The 21,416-nt window shown below is 42.3% G+C and overlaps 1 protein-coding gene across 6 annotated transcripts in view; it reads right to left on the bottom strand.

Moving 5' to 3' along the window:
• Positions 1–20,641, bottom strand: part of LOC121401076 — a 69,450-nt gene extending 48,809 nt beyond the window's left edge. For 2 of the 6 annotated variants that reach the window (XM_041585445.1, XM_041585446.1), the window contains exons 1-13: positions 20,446–20,641; positions 19,989–20,067; positions 18,422–18,486; positions 17,482–17,584; positions 17,246–17,385; positions 16,102–16,211; positions 7,039–7,252; positions 5,506–5,876; positions 5,048–5,126; positions 3,481–3,545; positions 2,540–2,642; positions 2,304–2,443; positions 203–369 (exon numbers count right to left, since the gene is read on the bottom strand). In XM_041585445.1, the coding sequence (XP_041441379.1) occupies positions 203–369; positions 2,304–2,443; positions 2,540–2,588 (356 nt within the window). In that variant the 5' untranslated portion in view covers positions 2,589–2,642; positions 3,481–3,545; positions 5,048–5,126; ... (6 more) ...; positions 19,989–20,067; positions 20,446–20,641. Of the gene's footprint in view, positions 1–202; positions 370–639; positions 2,444–2,539; positions 2,643–3,480; positions 3,546–5,047; positions 5,127–5,505; positions 5,877–7,038; positions 7,253–16,101; positions 16,212–17,245; positions 17,386–17,481; positions 17,585–18,421; positions 18,487–19,988; positions 20,068–20,445 lie in introns of all 6 variants that reach the window. The other 4 variants (XR_005966095.1, XR_005966098.1, XR_005966097.1 and 1 more) reach the window with 4 other exon arrangements.
• Between the last annotated feature and the right edge of the window lie 775 nt (positions 20,642–21,416).

Below are 21,416 nucleotides of genomic sequence, written 5' to 3'. Positions count from 1 at the left end.
GCCTTCCTCTGGATCAAAAATTGCACTTTTTTCATTGTTATGATTAATAAAGCTGTGTCTTGCACAGATTAACCGATGAGCCACTGTGTGTGTGTGTCTTTATTCTGGGTATTGGTCTCGTTTGGCAGGGGTAACAAATAAGGGGTAGTAAGCGAGAGAACTGACCAAATTAGCAATGAAGAAACATTGAAAGGTTTAGTACCTGTGGGTGAGAGACACAGTCCTCCAGCGGGCATGGCTCCTGCACCAAGCATTCTTACACTGGGTAACAGGATGGAGATTCTGTTTATAATGGTCATTCTGGGCACCTCCATCATGGCAATAAGGCTGTATACTCAGTGCACCCACTGGCACATGCACATCAAAAACCTGGAGGGAAAGAAAGAAAATTTATAAGATAAACCAGAGTTTAATTGAAACTGACACTTGAATGTATCACATTAAGAGCATATGGTTATAAAAGGGAATGAAAAATAAAACATTTTGAAAGCATTCAGTGTATAGAGACATAGTCTATATTCCAATATCCAGCAACCATATTTAATATGAGGAATGGATCCCATCCTCAATTTCATAGTCTGGCCTATCAGGTGCCTCCACCATATGGAATATAACACACATGAGCAAACTGGCTCTCACCTTCCCTTCTCTCCAGCCCTGAGCCCCAATCAATGAAGGTTAAAATGCACAACACAATATTCATTGGGCAGATGAGAAGATGCATGTGGGTACAAAGCCTGAACCTGCCTTGTGGGGTTACTATACAGCCATTTTTCCTGTGAACACAGAATACTGGCAGGTAAGCAAAAATGCACACGATCCATCCATATTACAGATCCCCCATACTAAGATAAAGGGAAATCCTTCTGATTTGTGACACACAAGTAACTGTTTTCTATGTGTCAAATCCATATCCCTTTCCAAGTGTATTATAAGTTTAACAGGCAGGGAAACATTCACTGATTTGTCCAAAAATCTTCATCTTCTTTGTTACATGTCTGGAATTGGATACGCAGGTGTTTAGCAGGTGTCAATTCTACTGTCAGCACCTTCTCCCCTACCCTACAATCTATAATTTTGCCAATACAACATTGTCTAGGTCACTCTAAGACTATCGTGTCACAGAGCAGGTTTGTCACATCAATATCAGAAACCCATTTACAGGGGCACTGCTAACAGAGGGTGCAGAAACGATTTGACACTTGTGACCCACCAGCAGGCATGGGCAACCTCAGAAAATGTTCGGGGGAAGCAAATTATCAATAAACCTGGTTTCTAACACTAATGGGGTTATGTAATAAAATACACTAAGTTTGCCCAGGGGTAGTAACCTGTAGCAACCAATCGTCAGGTAGAATTTACTAGTCACCTGTTTAAATGCATCTTATTGGTTGCCATGGGTTACTGCTCCCGGCAAACTTAGTGACTTATATTACATATGGGGGTAAGCCTGTACACAGTGGTGTAACCAACAAGGAGAAAACCCTATTATCCTAAGGGGCCCATAGTCTTAGGGGGTCTGGTAAGGATCCGTAACCCCACCAGAACCTTCCCCCTTAGCCTGCAGTCTAAATTCTGCACCGTCTCCCACTTTTACATTAAGTGAAGGGAAAGGGGGTCCTTAGTTCTGCAACTGCCCGTATACACTATAAACTATGTGTTAAGTTAATGCGAGGTGATGTGTATAAAATTAATTTATTGGCAAAACCACAGCTTCCATTAATAGTGTAACTATATAGGGGGCACTGGTTCTGTAAAGAGAGTAAATCATCAAGATATGTTGTACTGTTAATATGACTATAATACATTATATGTTGGAAAGAAAGGCTCAATCTGAACTCATCTGATTTCCCAATACTTAGCACTGTGGATGTAACTTGCTGAGTCAGAAAATCCCAGCAGCACTGCATTCCCAAATAATACAGATTTTAATCCCTTTCATGTCAGAAAAAAACAGTAGTAGTAGTAGTTGCAAAATAGTTTCTGGGGCCTCAACAATAGCTATGACCTCCTGTGTAGGATCTATGGCTACATACACCCATGTATCGTAGCAATTCCATGTTATACAAATAACATACAATTCAGTGAAGGGAATGAATTCCAAGTGGAAGCTGTTGGTACCCAATCTAACTAAGTGCCCATTGCATCTAGAGTGCCCCCAAGTCAATATAAGCAAATTGTGACTCAGGGGTGTGGTCGGCCATGAACTGAGCAAGACACAGGCAGAGTGAGTCCAAAGAGAGACTTCCACGGCGTTTAAAAGGGGGAAATGCATTAAGCGATTCCCCCCAGGCAGAAAATACCTTCCTCGCAGAGGGCCCCCTCATGGCTAAAGGAAAAAGAAAGATGCGTGTCTCCAATTGACATTGTTTTATAGCACCCGGCGAAGAAGCATACAGGCAAATTAAATCCAAGATGGTGCCATATCCTCCAACTTCTTTTCCTGAACATGAGAACCAGCGACAGATAAGTATACAAAGCAAGTCTCCCCACACAAGCTATCCCAGTTAAGGGAAGATAATAATAAAAGATAACTAACTTTCTGTACAGGAGCTTTGCTGGATACAAACACCAGTATGGCCAAACATGCCAACAACCGAGCAGCAGTCTAGAAGTCAGAGTGGAAGATAAACAGCAGAGGCCTGTACAGAGAGATACACAATAAACAGGACCAATAACAATTACACATCTGGTTTCATGGAAATGAACATTTTGATATGGTGCTGTTGAGAAATAAATCAAATAATATACAGAGATCTGTTATCCATAAATCTGTTATCCAGAAAGCTCTGAATTACGGAATGGCATCCATAGACTCAATTTTATACAAATAAGCCAATTTTTTAAAAATCATTTTCTTTTTCTCAGTAACAATAAAACATTACCTTGTACTTGATCTAAACAAAGATATAATTTATCCTAATTGGAAGCAAAACCAGACTATTCTGTTAATTTAACAATTAAATGATTTTCTAGTAGATTTAAGGTATGAAGATCCAAATTATAGATCCTTGGATCTTTGTTATTTGGAAAACTCCAGGTCCCGAGCATTCTGGATAACAGGTCCCATTCCTGTGTCAGATTTTAATAGTTAAGTCAGCAACAACCCCTTATTAACCCATTCATGGGAAATTAGGCAAAAAATTAATTGCTAGAAAACATTGGAGCTAAAAAGCTGTTTGGATGGTGAACTTTCCCTTTACCTAAGTTAAGTGAACTGAAAGTAAAGCAATTCTGTGAGTACAGGGGTCTCTCCCATAACCTAAATAGACCACATGTCTGTGCCACTAGCTATGAGGCTGAATAGAATTTCTGTGCAGATAACAAAATCTGACCTATGATTTATTGCTAATGCCCAGACAGATCTGGACTACCCACTGTCTTTACTCACATTTTTCTAACCACTTCTCACCACAGGGAACATGTGCAAGGCTAATGATAACTGCCACTGATTGTAAACTTGTTTCCAAAATCACCCACCAATTTTTATTTCCAAACGGGATGCTTAAACTGCAGCTTGAACAACGACCCCGTGACACTGCATCCTGAAAAAGTATGAACAAAACAATCATGAGAACCAAATATTATAAAAAAAAGCCACAACGTTTGCATTTTAAAATAGTTACGTAGTCCCAGAATCCTGATCCCAGTGCTCTTCATACACGTCATACATATCTATCTATAAGTAGGGATGCACCGAATCCAGGATTCGGTTCGGGATTCGGCCTTTTTCAGCAGGATTCGGATTAGCCCGGCCAATATGAATCCTAATTTGCATATGCAAATTAGGGATGGGGAGCAAATTCGTGTGACTTTTTGTCACAAAACAAGGCAGTAAAAAATTAGGATTCGGTTTGGTATTCTTTCGCGAGGAATTCGGGGGTTTGTGCAAATCCAAAATAGTGGATTTGGTGCATCCCTACTTCTAAGTCATTACTGTCATTTTTATAAAACTCATCTCCCTTTTATTTTATGTGCTGCTACAGGCATTGGATCTGTTATCCAGAATGCTGATTAACAGGTCTTTCTGTAATTTGAATATACAAGTCTACTATAAAATCATGTAAACATTAAATAAACCCAATAGGCTGGTGTTGCTTCCAGTAAGGATTAATTATATCTTAGTTTGGATAAAGTACAAGCTGCTGTTTTATTATTACAGAGAAAAAGGAAATTTTTTTTTAAAAATGTTTAAAAATGTTCAATTATTTGAATAAAATAGAGTCTATGGGAGATGTCCTTACCGTAATTTGGAACTTAGGTAACAAAACAGGTAAGATAACAGGTTTCCAGATAACGGATCCCATGCACGTATTACTGTTGGACTGTTACTGCCTAAATATTTCTCCTTCCCTTCTTGATTCATTGAAATGTTTTTGCTCTTTCCACTGGACAGTTTATCTGATTTATCCTCCGCAATCTCCCCTGAAGTGAGACAACCTGATCTGTTTGTGGACTTTTCTCATTTATGGCAAACTTGCAAAGGCGCCAGAGTTTTCATTCTACATATTCTTGTTTTTTCCTTTTTTTGTACCCTCTGCTTAATGTTCACAGGCTTCTTTAGTTTGTGATGAATGCCTTGTGGGCCAGGGGAAGATATGTCATGTAGTAGCTACTCCGTAAAGTCTTCATATTCAAATTGATTGAATTCATAGTGGTCAATTTTGAGATAAGCAAGATATAAAATATACTATATATGTGCAAAAGTGCACTCAGTGGTGCCGCACCCCTCTCCCGCTTCTCTCTTGAAACTTTGTCGGAGAGGGTCAAAGAGGGGCTGCATCACTAGTGCACTGAGCATTATAGCACTCTCTCTGCATTAGCGGAGCCAAATTTCCAGTTTAATAACTGTAATTTAAGCTCTTAAAGGAGGCGGGTTTTTTTCTGCCCCTTGTAACTGGCCGCTCACTGCCTGCTGAGGCAAGGTTCTCTCATGGCAGGAGTGTCCCTGATAAATGATCTTGTTTAAAAGTGATAAGTAATTCAACTTATCGAATCAAACTGAGCAAAAGATGGTCCAGTCCAAAGCTACCAAAATGCCACATACCTCCCAACTGTCATGTTTGTCGCAGGACTGCTCTGTTTTTGACAGCTCAGCCAGCAGTCCCAGGTTTCTCTTTGATCTCCTGCACGCAACAGCCAGAAAAAGATACAACGTTTCTAACTTAATTGGCTTTTAGCAGAGAGGCCAAAATATGTGGCAGGTACACTTTGATATGTTTGTAACAATTAAAGATATGCAAAGAAACAATGCTAACTATTTAGGATAAGCAGGTCTCTTGGCGAAACTGCGTCTTTCAGCTTAAAAGGACAATTCACCTTCATTATCAAAACTGTAATAACATAAAAACCACAGAAATGTGTTCAAACTTTCATAACCATTTTGTAAAATGAACATGGTAATTAGGAGCAAATCGGGTTGTCCCTCGTTCTCTTTCCACAATGTTGGGAGGAATAATGCCATATGTTAACTTCATTTACACACACAGAGGTGCAGAGAATTACCGTATGTTGTTTCAAACATAGTGCAGTGTGTACGCTAACTTTTTACTTACAGCTGAAAGAAAGAAAATAAAAAAATTACTTTGTATATCCAAAAAAATGGCATTGGTGGCCTGAATAATGTTTTTAAGGAGAACAAGTTTTAAGTTACCTGCATCCTGTCATGTGTTTATCTGTTCCTAGGTCTCCCTTGCATGGATTTAAAGTGAGCACATTTTCAGTATAATATGCCCCTAAAATATTTTCTCTTGTGCATTTGTTCACCCAGAGAGGTGCAAGGGGTTCCTGGGAACAGGGCAAAACCTGGTGATGTGCCCTCGGGAGGTTTTCACTAAGAAGAAGAACAGTTGCACCACCAGCATAGAAAAGGTTATCTAAAGGAAAAAACAGTCAGGCTCTGGAAAACAATGCTTAGAAATGGTAATGGCCACTGCTTTAAATTAATTTACACACAGATCAAATGCAGTTCTTGTATAAACTGCTATTTGCAACAACATACAGTATTTATGAAAGGTTGATCCAGCCAGGACTACAAGTGGAAATAATAGAGCTCCATACAACCAAGCAGGGCCCAATTAAAAAAATACTATAACTATAATACAGGCTTGACCATTCAAACCAAACTCTTTATATCCAAATTGTTATATTACCCTACACATGAACCCAGTGTATAGTTTATCTGCCATATGGTCATCGCCTGGTCATAGGTGGCGAAGGCAAGTCTGGCGCAAGAGGTAACGCTCAGTAAAATCCGCATCTTAATGAATTTAGAGATGAGAAATCCGCCAGGCTTTAGAGTGCAAAGTTGCACTACTCTCTAGCACTGTCTAGCACTACTGTCTTCCCTAGCGAAGTTAAGCCTGTGCCCGTTAGTAAATCGGTAAAGTACTGAAATGACATCACGCTGGCGAAGTCACTTCGCACTTTAGTAAATTTGCCCCTATGGGTTCAACTGGTGGTGAAAACAATTGTACATTCCCCTATGAGTTTTATACTACACTATGGTGGATCATGGAACATTTTATGTTTTACCATTTTAACTAGTTCCGATGCCTGAATGTCTCTGTAGCCCACACAGTGTTTACAATGCAGTAGTCTTTTGTAAGAAAATGTGTCATTTACAGCACAAAGTGGCTTCTGAGTGTCTCAACAATACACTTGCCACACTCAGAGGTTGCCTACAGCTCACCTATTGTAAATATGCACTAGAGAAAGGTGTCAACTTTGATACAAAAAACACCTGTTATTGTACATCACAATATATATATATATATATATATATATATATATATATATATATATATATATATATACACACACACGTGGTACAGGAGGCTCTTTATTAGCCTCATGTAGTTCCTGATACCAACACAAGGGGGCTATTTACTAACAAACAAATTTTGATCTTTTCCACAAATCTTTTTTTCCCCGCTAAGAATTGTCAGAAAAACTCAACATTTTAAGAGGATTTCAAGGGATTCTTATATTTTAGTGCCTCATTCAGCGTAATTTAAAATTCCTTTAAGAAATTCTCACCCATAAATGCAGAGAAGCTCAGCGGAGCTCACAGTCGCCATCTTGCAGGTCCAAAAGGCCCAGATGATAAATCTTTCTGTTGATTAAGGGAGCTGGAGTTCAGTCTTGTTAGACAACGTGGATCAGATGACATTGGGGGCATCTCCTTGAGTCACTTGCCAAATATATGTAACTGTCTCATCTGGATAAATGGGATATTCCATCAGTTGTTCCCCTTATTAAAACAAATTCATATTTAGGGTTACATTGAACCTAACAGGTTTCAGCTTTCGTATTTAATTATGGGGAAAGCCCCATTACAGTTGCTATAAATCACACATAAGTATTACCCCTATAAGTTGCATCTACAATGTTAACAAAGGTATAGGGTTCATAGTACAAAGAGAGATTTTTGTACTTACCGTTAAATCTTTTTCTCTTGTCCTATATTGGGGGACACAGGCACCATGGGGATGAAGATCCTGCAGCAGGAGATTGGACACTAAATTGTTAAAAGTTGACTCCTCCTCCTCCTGCTCTGGGTTTCATCCCCTGTCTCCTCCTAACAACCTCAGTTTCGAACCGAAGAAGGAGCATCATGACCCAAAACAGAAGAGGAAGTTGAAAACCCCTTAAACTGAAAAACTATATCAAAATATCAAAAAACAGCCCGATTTTCAAACTATAATAACCTGTATATAACATTAGTCAGTGAACAGTGTCAGAACAGGGAGGGAAGGCCTGTGTCCCCCAATATAGGACAAGAGAAAAAGATTTAACGGTAAGTACAAAAATCTCTCTTTCTCTTGCCTAATTGGGGGACACAGGCACCATGGGGATGTCCCAAAGCAACCCAGAGGGCGGGACACTGCTTACCCCAAAAGGCGTTTAACTAATGACAGTCTGCAACACCTTCCTCCCGAAGCTGGCTTCGGCTGAAGCTAGTGTGTGTAGCCTGTAGAAGCGCGTGAATGTATGAAGGGACGTCCAGGTGGCCGCTCTGCAAACTTGTTCCACCGAAGCTTGGTGACGGACCGCCCAAGACGTGCTGAGAGAGCGAGTGGAGTGAGCTCTCACCTTAAGCGGAGGTGGCTTCCCCTTCAGGGCATAGGCCCGAGTGATCGTATTACGGATCCACTTAGCGATCGTCGTCTTGGCTGCCTTGGAACCGCATTTAGGTCCTGCCGGAATGATAAAGAGAGCATCCGTCTTCCTAACAGTCTTGGTGGCCTGTAAGTATGAAGAGATAGCGCGAACCACGTCCAGAGTGTGCAGTTTACGCTCAACAGGATTCTTGGGATCCGGACATAGGGAAGGAACAACGATATCTTGGTTCAGGTGGAATTCAGAAACGACTTTAGGTAGAAAGTCCGGAGTAGGTCTGAGCACCACCTTGTCCTTATGTATGATGGTGAATGGTTGCTGACAGGAAAGCGCTGCCAGTTCAGACACCCTCCTAGCCGAAGTGACGGCCAAGAGGAAAACCACCTTTTCAGTCAGTGTAGAGAGAGGTAAAGAATCAATGGGTTCATAGGGATCCTCCTGAAGAACAGAGAGAACTAGGTTAAGATCCCAGGGAGGTACAGGACAACGATACGGAGGCACCATCCTCATAGCGCCTTGAAGGAAAGTTTTGATATGACTCCTGAGTGCAAGTCGCCTTTGGAGTAGGACAGACAGAGCTGAAACTTGAACCTTCAGCGAACTAACCGCCAGACCCTTGGATAACCCTTCCTGTAGGAAAGAGAGGACGTCAGATTCTTTAGCCGTCTGAGGATCCGATCCTCTGTCTTCAGACCACAGGATGAATGTCTTCCACACTCTGTGGTAGGCTTTTGCCGAAACAGGCTTCCGTGCTCGAAGCATAGTGGGTAGGGCCGCGGCAGGAGCTCCAGCTCGTCTGAGAACTAGGGCCTCAAGAGCCACGCCGTTAAAGCCCACTGATGAGAACTCGGGTGAGCGATGGGACCCTGAGTGAGGAGATCTTCCCGCTGAGGCAGATGAAATGGTTCGCCCGACGCCAGCTGTACCAGGTCCGCGAACCACGCTCTCCTTGGCCAGAACGGCGCCACCAGAATTGTTTGAGTTCCTTCTCTTTTTATCTTCTTGATGACCTTTGGCAGCAGTGCCAGAGGTGGGAATATGTACGCCATGGAGAATTGCCAAGGGATCACTAGAGCGTCTACTGCGTAAGCCAGAGGATCTAGGCTTCTTGCCACGAAGTGTTGGACCTTCCGATTGCTTCGGGACGCCATCAGGTCGATGTCTGGAAGTCCCCATCTCTCCACTAAGAGTTGGAACACGTCCGGATGAAGGCTCCACTCCCCGTGATCTATCGTTTCTCTGCTCAGATAGTCCGCTATCCAATTGTCGACCCCCGGAATGTGGACCGCCGATAGAGCAGGAACGTTGTGTTCCGCCCAGTCTAGGATGCTGCTTGCTTCCTGAAGGGCCGCTTGGCTTCTTGTGCCGCCCTGATGGTTTATATACGCACAGCTTAGCTCTGTGATTGCCAAACCTCTTTACTTAATTTTTCAGGATTCATTCAGATCTGGTATTGTGCCAAGAGACTGGCGAATTGCTAATGTGGTGCCTCTATTCAAAAAAGGATCCCGTTCTCAGCCTCAAAACTATAGGCCAGTTAGTCTGACGTCGGTATTAGGAAAGCTTTTCGAAGGGTTAATAAAGGATAAGATACTGGACTTCATAGCAAATCATAATACTATGAGTTTGTGCCAGCATGGTTTTATGCGTAGTAGATCTTGCCAGACTAACTTAATTTCTTTTTACGAGAATGTAAGTAGAGACCTCGATTCTGGGATGGCAGTGGATGTGATTTACTTAGACTTTGCTAAAGCATTTGATACAGTGCCACACAAAAGGTTACTGGTTAAATTAAGGAATGTTGGCCTGGAACATAGTATTTGTACCTGGATAGCGAACTGGCTAAAAGATAGACTACAAAGAGTGGTGGTAAATGGAACATTTTCTAATTGGACCAGTGTTGTTAGTGGAGTACCGCAGGGCTCTGTACTAGGTCCCTTGCTTTTCAACTTGTTTATTAATGACCTGGAGGTGGGCATTGACAGTACTGTTTCTATTTTTGCAGATGATACTAAATTGTGCAGAACTATAGGTTCCATGCAGGATGCTGCCACTTTGCAAAGTGATCTGTCTAAACTGGAAAACTGGGCAGCAAACTGGAAAATGAGGTTCAATGTTGATAAATGCAAGGTTATGCACTTTGGCAAAAATAATATAAATGCAAGTTATACACTAAATGGCAATGTGTTGGGAGTTTCCTTAAATGAAAAGGATCTAGGGGTCTTTGTAGATAACACGTTGTCTAATTCTGGGCAGTGTCATTCTGTGGCTACTAAAGCAAATAAAGTTCTGTCTTGCATAAAAAAGGGCATTAACTCAAGGGATGAAAACATAATTATGCCTCTTTATAGGTCCCTGGTAAGGCCTCATCTGGAGTATGCAGTTCAGTTTTGGACTCCAGTCCTTAAGAGGGATATAAATGAGCTGGAGAGAGTGCAGAGACGTGCAACTAAATTGGTTAGAGGGACGGAAGACTTAAATTATGAGGGTAGACTGTCAAGGTTGGGGTTGTTTTCTCTGGAAAAAAGGCGCTTGCGAGGGGACATGATTACACTTTACAAGTACATTAGAGGACATTATAGACAAATGGCAGGGGACCTTTTTACCCATAAAGTGGATCACCGTACCAGAGGCCACCCCTTTAGACTAGAAGAAAAGAACTTTCATTTGAAGCAACGTAGAGGGTTCTTCACAGTCAGGACAGTGAGGTTGTGGAATGCACTGCCGGGTGATGTTGTGATGGCTGATTCAGTTAATGCCTTTAAGAATGGCTTGGATGATTTTTTGGACAGACATAATATTAAAGGCTATTGTGATACTAAACTCTATAGTTAATATAGGTATGGGTATATAGAATTTTAATTAAAAGTAGGGAGGGGTGTGTGTATGGATGCTGGGTTTTCATTTGGAGGGGTTGAACTTGATGGACTTTGTCTTTTTTCAACCCAATTTAACTATGTAACTGCGGTTACATTGTCGGATTGTATCCGTACTGCTCGACCTCGGAGCCTGCGAGTCAGGTTCTCTAGGGAGTATCGGATCGCCCTCAATTCCAGAAGATTGATGGGAAGTTTCTGCTCTTCTTGGTCCCAAAGGCCCTGGACCGTCGTTTGCTCTAGTACGCCTCCCCAACCCCGTAGGCTGGCGTCCGTCGTGAGAATAGTCCAGTGGTGTGGAGGAAATGGCTTTCCGTCTACTGTGCGATGTGGTTGAAGCCACCAGTCGAGGGAGAGTTTTACACTGTGCGGAAGGACTATTCGGCGATCGAGATCCGTCCGATCCCTCCTCTGCTGAAGGAGGATGGCATGTTGAAGGGGTCTGGTATGGAATTGAGCGTATGGAATCGATGGGAAAGCTGCTACCATCGTTCCGAGAGCTCTCATGGCCACACGCAGTGAGACCGTGGGAGCCGTCCGGATGGTCTGGATTCTGTCCTGCAGGGTGCATGCTTTGTCCCGTGGGAGGAGGGCCCTCCCCTGCTTTGAGTCGAAGATCAGACCCAAGTATTCTATTGTCTGTGTCGGAATTAGTAAGGACTTGTTGAAGTTGATCATCCACCCTAAGTTGGTCAGGGTGTGTAGGACCTGGGCAGGGTTGCGATGAGCTGCGGCTGCTGATGGGCCCTTTACGAGAAGATCGTCCAAATATGGAATGACCGGTATTCCTTTGAGTCTCAACTCCTCTAGTGCTGCCGCCATTACCTTGGTGAAGGTGCGAGGAGCCGATGAGAGACCGAAGGGAAGGGCTACAAATTGCCAGTGCTGACCGTCGACGAAGAATCTGAGGAACCGGTGGTGAGCTGGGTGGATGGGTATGTGGAGGTAGGCTTCTTTGATGTCTATTACTGACATGAATTCGCCGTCTTCCATAGCCGCCAAAACTGATTGGATTGACTCCATCTTGAAGCGACATTTGCGAACAAAGGGGTTGAGGTCTTTGAGGTCCAACACTGGTCTCAGAGACCCATCTTTTTTGGGGACCATGAAAAGGTTGGAGTAGTACCCTCTGCCCTTGTCTGTAGCTGGTACTGGCTGTATAGTCCCGGCCTTGGCAAGGTCGTGTACGACCGAGAGAAACTTGGCTTTGTTGAGTCTTAGACTGGGCAACCTTGAAATGAAGAATCTGTGGGGTGGTCTTTGCGTAAAGTCTATCAATAGTCCCTGTGAAACCACCTGAAGGACCCAGAGGTCCCGTACTTGTCTTTGCCACACCTCCCGAAAGAATTTGAGTCGGCCTCCTAGTGGGATCCTTTCGGGGGTGGGCACCCCTTCATGCTGAGCTGGACTTGTCCTGGGAGGGCTTAGTTGTAGACTTGTTGGAAGACCAGCTGGGTCTTGGCTTGCCCTGATAGCGGGAACGGAAATTCGAGCTGGATTTATCCGTCTGTGTCTTTGAACGCTGGCCTTGCCTGAAGGGACGAAAAAAGGGTCTCCGTTTGAACGGAGGTCTCTTGGTTCTAGTCTGTGGGAGCAGGGTGCTCTTGCCACCCGTTGCCTGGGATATGATCTTGTCAAGCTCGGCTCCAAAGAGTAATTTTCCTTGGAAGGGGAGGCTGACTAGTGAGCGTTTGGATGTTAAATCGGCAGACCACGATTTTAGCCACAAAAATCTCCGAGCCGCCACAGATTGGGCTGAGGCCTGTGCCACCATCTTCGCTGCGTCAATTGCAGCATCGCCGATATAAGAGGTAGCATCCGCAATTTGAGACAACAGGTTGTCAGTAGTAGGATCCTCTGAACCAATAAGTTGTGCTGTTTGCTCCACCCAGACCTCCATGGCCTTTGCGACCCAGGCAATAGCGAAAATTGGACGAAAGGCGGAGCCTGACGCTGTGAATGCCGACTTGCAGAACCCTTCGAGGCGTTTGTCGATAGGGTCCTTGAATGAGGCTGCGTCTGCTACAGGTATGGTGGTGTTCCTTGACAGTCTGGAAACTGGAGGGTCTACTGCTGGGGGTGTTGCCCAGAGATCGGTGCACTCCGGAGGAAAGGGGTATGTTTGAGAGAATCTCCTAGAAATCTGAACCCTGTGGTCAGGGTGCTTCCACTGGGACTTTATTAAGTCGTCGAGCTGTTCATAAGCTGGGAAGATATGTGAACTTTTCTTATGTCTCTTGAAGATGTTCTTGACAGGTTCAATAGTCGTGACTGAGTCTTCAATATTGAGTGTATTAAGTACTGCTTGTATGAGGCCTTCGACCTCCTTTTGTGTTCTCGGAGTGTCTAAATCTGGATCCAGATGCTCCTGGTCAGAGTCATCCTCTGATAAAACTTGACCTTCCTCGTCGGAGGGAGTGAAATTTTCACCTGGGGAGTCTGGAGGGGAAAGAGCATGCCTCTTAGCAGTTGTAGAACGTTCATTGAACCTGGGAGGGTGAGAAAGGTGCTCAAGGACCTTGTCTAGGGTCTCTGGAATGCGGGCCAGGTTTTGGATGCCTGCAAGTGAGAGGGTTAAGGCCCTGACTAACTCAGAATCAGATGTGCTGGCCATTGGAGGTGGCACTGAGGCTGGTGGTCTGCATGCTAAACACACTGAATCAGCCGAAGCGGTGGAAAATTTTTCTTTGCATTGTGTGCAGGCCAAAAAAGAAATTTGGGTATGGGAGCGAGTAAGAGCTGAGGACTTGGAGGCCCTGGGCTCTTCTGTTTTGTCTGCCATAATGCTCCTTGTATTGAAAATAAACGATTTTTTTTTTTTTTTATTTTTTTATTTTTTTTTGAGACAGGGGTCCCCAGTCAAGAGAGGGGGGAATGGCAGAGCGGTCTTTCTGGCTTGAAAGGGCCTGTGGAGACAGAATAGGTATATGGGATAAGAGACCCTGAACCTAAGGCCATAAGCAGTAAAAAACAGGTACTTGCCTGACAAGGCGAATGCAGAGAGACAAGGACTTTACCAAGGTCTTTGGCTGCTCAAATCAGTGGAAACCTGTGCATTCACAGTACTGTAGGAGGTACTCTACTGCCTGCGCTCCATCATATACACCTGGAAGCTCCGTGCCTGTCCCTGGTAAGCGCTGAAGAGGTTCCCTGCAGGGACCTGTAGAGAGCAGGTGAATCGCTCCGTGTGCCGCGTGAAGTGAGAGGCGCAAAGAAAATGGCGCGTCCTACAGTAACGCTGGGCGGAAGCGGAAGTGCGTTCCAGCGTGGAACGCAAGAAGCCGCGCGCGTAAGAGATGGCGGGAGGAACCGTTGGGTGAGGGAGGGGAGGACCCGGACCGAAACAGTGCACCAAAACAGGGGTAAGAGAACCAGGGAGAGAGTGGCAACGCTGAGGGGTTAAGGTGGAGTGAAACAATTAGTTCATACTCACAAGAATACCAGCTGGTCCACGCCCTTTTGTAGAATCTCCCTATAGAATTTACAAATAAAAATATATATGAACAAACACATATATCTGTATTTGCAGTATACCTACCAAACACAGAATAGTGTGTTAAGCGCTGCTGCAGACCTCCGAAGAGCGGGAAGCAGCGCAGGGAGATAGGAGCAAGCCTGCAGACCTCCGTAGAGCGGGAAGGCTGTAGGGCAAGGTGGTATAGCTGGAGAGGCTCTTGAAAGGATCAGTGGCCCCTAATGTGGCATGATCGTAACACGTAGTCTGATCAATTGCTCCAGCCACAGGATAAACATGTCTTCTCCTTCTGAGGACACTAAACGAAACTGAGGTTGTTAGGAGGAGACAGGGGATGAAACCCAGAGCAGGAGGAGGAGGAGTCAACTTTTAACAATTTAGTGTCCAATCTCCTGCTGCAGGATCTTCATCCCCATGGTGCCTGTGTCCCCCAATTAGGCAAGAGAAATATTAATTTATTGCAACATCAAAATATTATACCACAAAAGGGGAGGCCTGTTTACAGTCTTAATTTTGGCATTGAGAAAGCGTTTTTGGATTGATGAAACAAGCATTTCTTAAGGGGGTTGCTCACCTTTAAATTAACTTTTAAGTAGAGAGTGATATTCTGAGACAATTTGCATTTGTTTTTTATTTTTTATTAGTTGTGGTTTTTGACTTTTTATTCAGCAACTTTCCAGTTTGCAAGTTCAGCAATCCAGTTGCTAGGGTCCTAAATACCCCAGTAACCATACATTGATACTGGAATATGAATAGGAGAGGGACTGAAGAGAAAGAGGAGTATTAAACAGTGGCCATAACAATAAATGTGTAGTTTTCAGGGGGATGTTCTTACGCTCTGCCTCTACCGCTCACCCTTAGGAGGTATCTCAAATCCAATAATTAAGGAGAGTCCTTCGAAGCAATACCGCTGTTTCAATTTTTATTGTTAGACTACCGACAACATGTTTCGGGCCTTGAGAAAGGGCACGCAAGGCCTGAAACATGTTGTGTGAATGGTTGTCTATGAATAAAAATCTAATCACAGCAGTATTGCTTCGAAGTGCTCTCCTTAATTATTGCATTGGAAATTAATGAGTAGTCTTACAAAGCATTTGTTTTTTAGATGTGGTCAGTGATCCCCATTTGAAGGCTGGAAAGAGTCAGGCAAAAAATAATAGTAAAAAATAAAAATAATAATAAAAAATAATGAAGACCAATTGAAAAGTTGCTTAAAACTGGCCAATCTATAACATACTAAAAGTAAAGGTGAACCATCCCTTTAATGTAAATTCTCCCTTCTAAAGGGATTTCTACTGGCACAGTTTGATGGGCCAACCAGAAAGTGATATAAAATGGGGCGGGCAACCCGTTGCTTATACCAACTCCTTATCCATCTTGATACCCACTTGCCTAATACACAGGGTAGACACTGCAAGGTGGTAGAATAGTTGGTACTTACCAATTGTATGTTATGCCTGCTAACACTGTTTGTACTGTATTCCCTTGTAATGTGACTTTGCATTACCTACCTGTGTCACACTGCTGTTATTCTGATATACTTAATAAATTTGAATTGTTAAAAGAAAGTGATATAACCCAATCTTGGCCACCACCTGTATTACAGGATATACATCATTAATATCTTACCATACACAGATCCTGAATCCCCTTTGCTCAATGAAAAGGTACTGGGAATGTCTCTCCATGGCAGTGTCTCCACTTAGTGGGATCCAGGGATGCACCTATGGGTGGCCCCACTAGAAAACAAATGATTAATCCCACTGTTGCAGTAAAACAAATATAAAATATATAACTGGCAGAGAAGAAAAGTGCAAATACACAGTATTAATCAATTGCCCTGGGGAACCTGTGTGGCACAGTCCTTACTAAGCAAAGTCTCACACTGCACTCCTGTTTCATAAAGAGAGTCACAATTCCTTTCCCCAAGAGCTCTTAAAGGGGGTGTTCACCTTTAACTTTTAGTATGATATAGAGAGTGATATTCTGAGACAATTTGCAATTGGTGTTTATTCAATTATTTGTGGTTTTTGAGTTACGCTTTTTATTCAGCAGCTCTCCAGTTTGCCATGTCAGTAATATGGTTACTAGGATCTAAATTTCCCTAGAAGCCAGGCATTGATTTGAATAAGAGACTGGAATATGAATAAGGCCTGAACAGAAAGACAAGTAATAAAAAGTAGCAATAACCGTAAGGGGCACATTAACTATTGGTCGAATATCGAGGGTTAATTAACCCTCGATATTCAACTATCGAAGTTAAATCCTTCGACTTCGAATATCGAAGTCAAAGGATTTACCACTATTCGCTCGATCGAAGGAATAATCGTTCTATCGAACGATTAAATCCTTCGAATCGAACGATTTTAATCCATCGATCGAACAAAATTCCTTCGATCAGAAATTTCCTAGAAAGCATATGGGGACCTTCCCCATAGGCTAACATTGATGCTCGGTAGGTTTTAGGTGGCGAAGTAGGAGGTCAAAGTTTTTTTTAAAGAGACAGTACTTCGACTATCGAATGTTCGAATAGTTGAACAATATTTATTTAGAATCGTTCAATTCGAATTCCAAGTGGAAGCTGTTGGTACCCAATCTAACTAAGTGCCCATTGCATCTAGAGTGCCCCCAAGTCAATATAAGCAAATTGTGACTCAGGGGTGTGGTCGGCCATGAACTGAGCAAGACACAGGCAGAGTGAGTCCAAAGAGAGACTTCCACGGCGTTTAAAAGGGGGAAATGCATTAAGCGATTCCCCCCAGGCAGAAAATACCTTCCTCGCAGAGGGCCCCCTCATGGCTAAAGGAAAAAGAAAGATGCGTGTCTCCAATTGACATTGTTTTATAGCACCCGGCGAAGAAGCATACAGGCAAATTAAATCCAAGATGGTGCCATATCCTCCAACTTCTTTTCCTGAACATGAGAACCAGCGACAGATAAGTATACAAAGCAAGTCTCCCCACACAAGCTATCCCAGTTAAGGGAAGATAATAATAAAAGATAACTAACTTTCTGTACAGGAGCTTTGCTGGATACAAACACCAGTATGGCCAAACATGCCAACAACCGAGCAGCAGTCTAGAAGTCAGAGTGGAAGATAAACAGCAGAGGCCTGTACAGAGAGATACACAATAAACAGGACCAATAACAATTACACATCTGGTTTCATGGAAATGAACATTTGATATGGTGCTGTTGAGAAATAAATCAAATAATATACAGAGATCTGTTATCCATAAATCTGTTATCCAGAAAGCTCTGAATTACGGAATGGCATCCATAGACTCAATTTTATACAAATAAGCCAATTTTTTAAAAATCATTTTTTTTTTCTCAGTAACAATAAAACATTACCTTGTACTTGATCTAAACAAAGATATAATTTATCCTAATTGGAAGCAAAACCAGACTATTCTGTTAATTTAACAATTAAATGATTTTCTAGTAGATTTAAGGTATGAAGATCCAAATTATAGATCCTTGGATCTTTGTTATTTGGAAAACTCCAGGTCCCGAGCATTCTGGATAACAGGTCCCATTCCTGTGTCAGATTTTAATAGTTAAGTCAGCAACAACCCCTTATTAACCCATTCATGGGAAATTAGGCAAAAAATTAATTGCTAGAAAACATTGGAGCTAAAAAGCTGTTTGGATGGTGAACTTTCCCTTTACCTAAGTTAAGTGAACTGAAAGTAAAGCAATTCTGTGAGTACAGGGGTCTCTCCCATAACCTAAATAGACCACATGTCTGTGCCACTAGCTATGAGGCTGAATAGAATTTCTGTGCAGATAACAAAATCTGACCTATGATTTATTGCTAATGCCCAGACAGATCTGGACTACCCACTGTCTTTACTCACATTTTTCTAACCACTTCTCACCACAGGGAACATGTGCAAGGCTAATGATAACTGCCACTGATTGTAAACTTGTTTCCAAAATCACCCACCAATTTTTATTTCCAAACGGGATGCTTAAACTGCAGCTTGAACAACGACCCCGTGACACTGCATCCTGAAAAAGTATGAACAAAACAATCATGAGAACCAAATATTATAAAAAAAAGCCACAACGTTTGCATTTTAAAATAGTTACGTAGTCCCAGAATCCTGATCCCAGTGCTCTTCATACACGTCATACATATCTATCTATAAGTAGGGATGCACCGAATCCAGGATTCGGTTCGGGATTCGGCCTTTTTCAGCAGGATTCGGATTAGCCCGGCCAATATGAATCCTAATTTGCATATGCAAATTAGGGATGGGGAGGAAATTCGTGTGACTTTTTGTCACAAAACAAGGCAGTAAAAAATTAGGATTCGGTTTGGTATTCTTTCGCGAGGAATTCGGGGGTTTGTGCAAATCCAAAATAGTGGATTTGGTGCATCCCTACTTCTAAGTCATTACTGTCATTTTTATAAAACTCATCTCCTTTTATTTATGTGCTGCTACAGGCATTGGATCTGTTATCCAGAATGCTGATTAACAGGTCTTTCTGTAATTTGAATATACAAGTCTACTATAAAATCATGTAAACATTAAATAAACCCAATAGGCTGGTGTTGCTTCCAGTAAGGATTAATTATATCTTAGTTTGGATAAAGTACAAGCTGCTGTTTTATTATTACAGAGAAAAAGGAAATTTTTTTTTAAAAATGTTTAAAAATGTTCAATTATTTGAATAAAATAGAGTCTATGGGAGATGTCCTTACCGTAATTTGGAACTTAGGTAACAAAACAGGTAAGATAACAGGTTTCCAGATAACGGATCCCATGCACGTATTACTGTTGGACTGTTACTGCCTAAATATTTCTCCTTCCCTTCTTGATTCATTGAAATGTTTTTGCTCTTTCCACTGGACAGTTTATCTGATTTATCCTCCGCAATCTCCCCTGAAGTGAGACAACCTGATCTGTTTGTGGACTTTTCTCATTTATGGCAAACTTGCAAAGGCGCCAGAGTTTTCATTCTACATATTCTTGTTTTTTCCTTTTTTTTGTACCCTCTGCTTAATGTTCACAGGCTTCTTTAGTTTGTGAATGAATGCCTTGTGGGCCAGGGGAAGATATGTCATGTAGTAGCTACTCCGTAAAGTCTTCATATTCAAATTGATTGAATTCATAGTGGTCAATTTTGAGATAAGCAAGATATAAAATATACTATATATGTGCAAAAGTGCACTCAGTGGTGCCGCACCCCTCTCCCGCTTCTCTCTTGAAACTTTGTCGGAGAGGGTCAAAGAGGGGCTGCATCACTAGTGCACTGAGCATTATAGCACTCTCTCTGCATTAGCGGAGCCAAATTTCCAGTTTAATAACTGTAATTTAAGCTCTTAAAGGAGGCGGGTTTTTTTCTGCCCCTTGTAACTGGCCGCTCACTGCCTGCTGAGGCAAGGTTCTCTCATGGCAGGAGTGTCCCTGATAAATGATCTTGTTTAAAAGTGATAAGTAATTCAACTTATCGAATCAAACTGAGCAAAAGATGGTCCAGTCCAAAGCTACCAAAATGCCACATACCTCCCAACTGTCATGTTTGTCGCAGGACTGCTCTGTTTTTGACAGCTCAGCCAGCAGTCCCAGGTTTCTCTTTGATCTCCTGCACGCAACAGCCAGAAAAAGATACAACGTTTCTAACTTAATTGGCTTTTAGCAGAGAGGCCAAAATATGTGGCAGGTACACTTTGATATGTTTGTAACAATTAAAGATATGCAAAGAAACAATGCTAACTATTTAGGATAAGCAGGTCTCTTGGCGAAACTGCGTCTTTCAGCTTAAAAGGACAATTCACCTTCATTATCAAAACTGTAATAACATAAAACCACAGAAATGTGTTCAAACTTTCATAACCATTTTGTAAAATGAACATGGTAATTAGGAGCAAATCGGGTTGTCCCTCGTTCTCTTTCCACAATGTTGGGAGGAATAATGCCATATGTTAACTTCATTTACACACACAGAGGTGCAGAGAATTACCGTATGTTGTTTCAAACATAGTGCAGTGTGTACGCTAACTTTTTACTTACAGCTGAAAGAAAGAAAATAAAAAAATTACTTTGTATATCCAAAAAAATGGCATTGGTGGCCTGAATAATGTTTTTAAGGAGAACAAGTTTTAAGTTACCTGCATCCTGTCATGTGTTTATCTGTTCCTAGGTCTCCCTTGCATGGATTTTAAAGTGAGCACATTTTCAGTATAATATGCCCCTAAAATATTTTCTCTTGTGCATTTGTTCACCCAGAGAGGTGCAAGGGGTTCCTGGGAACAGGGCAAAACCTGGTGATGTGCCCTCGGGAGGTTTTCACTAAGAAGAAGAACAGTTGCACCACCAGCATAGAAAAGGTTATCTAAAGGAAAAAACAGTCAGGCTCTGGAAACAATGCTTAGAAATGGTAATGGCCACTGCTTTAAATTAATTTACACACAGATCAAATGCAGTTCTTGTATAAACTGCTATTTGCAACAACATACAGTATTTATGAAAGGTTGATCCAGCCAGGACTACAAGTGGAAATAATAGAGCTCCATACAACCAAGCAGGGCCCAATTAAAAAAATACTATAACTATAATACAGGCTTGACCATTCAAACCAAACTCTTTATATCCAAATTGTTATATTACCCTACACATGAACCAGTGTATAGTTTATCTGCCATATGGTCATCGCCTGGTCATAGGTGGCGAAGGCAAGTCTGGCGCAAGAGGTAACGCTCAGTAAAATCCGCATCTTAATGAATTTAGAGATGAGAAATCCGCCAGGCTTTAGAGTGCAAAGTTGCACTACTCTCTAGCACTGTCTAGCACTACTGTCTTCCCTAGCGAAGTTAAAGCCTGTGCCCGTTAGTAAATCGGTGAAGTACTGAAATGACATCACGCTGGCGAAGTCACTTCGCACTTTAGTAAATTTGCCCCTATGGGTTTCAACTGGTGGTGATCTCTCTCTTT

This window comes from Xenopus laevis, chromosome 3L, assembly GCF_017654675.1.
Source record: "Xenopus laevis strain J_2021 chromosome 3L, Xenopus_laevis_v10.1, whole genome shotgun sequence".
NCBI lineage: Eukaryota > Metazoa > Chordata > Amphibia > Anura > Pipidae > Xenopus > Xenopus laevis.
This window is presented reverse-complemented; position numbering and strand designations above follow the sequence as displayed.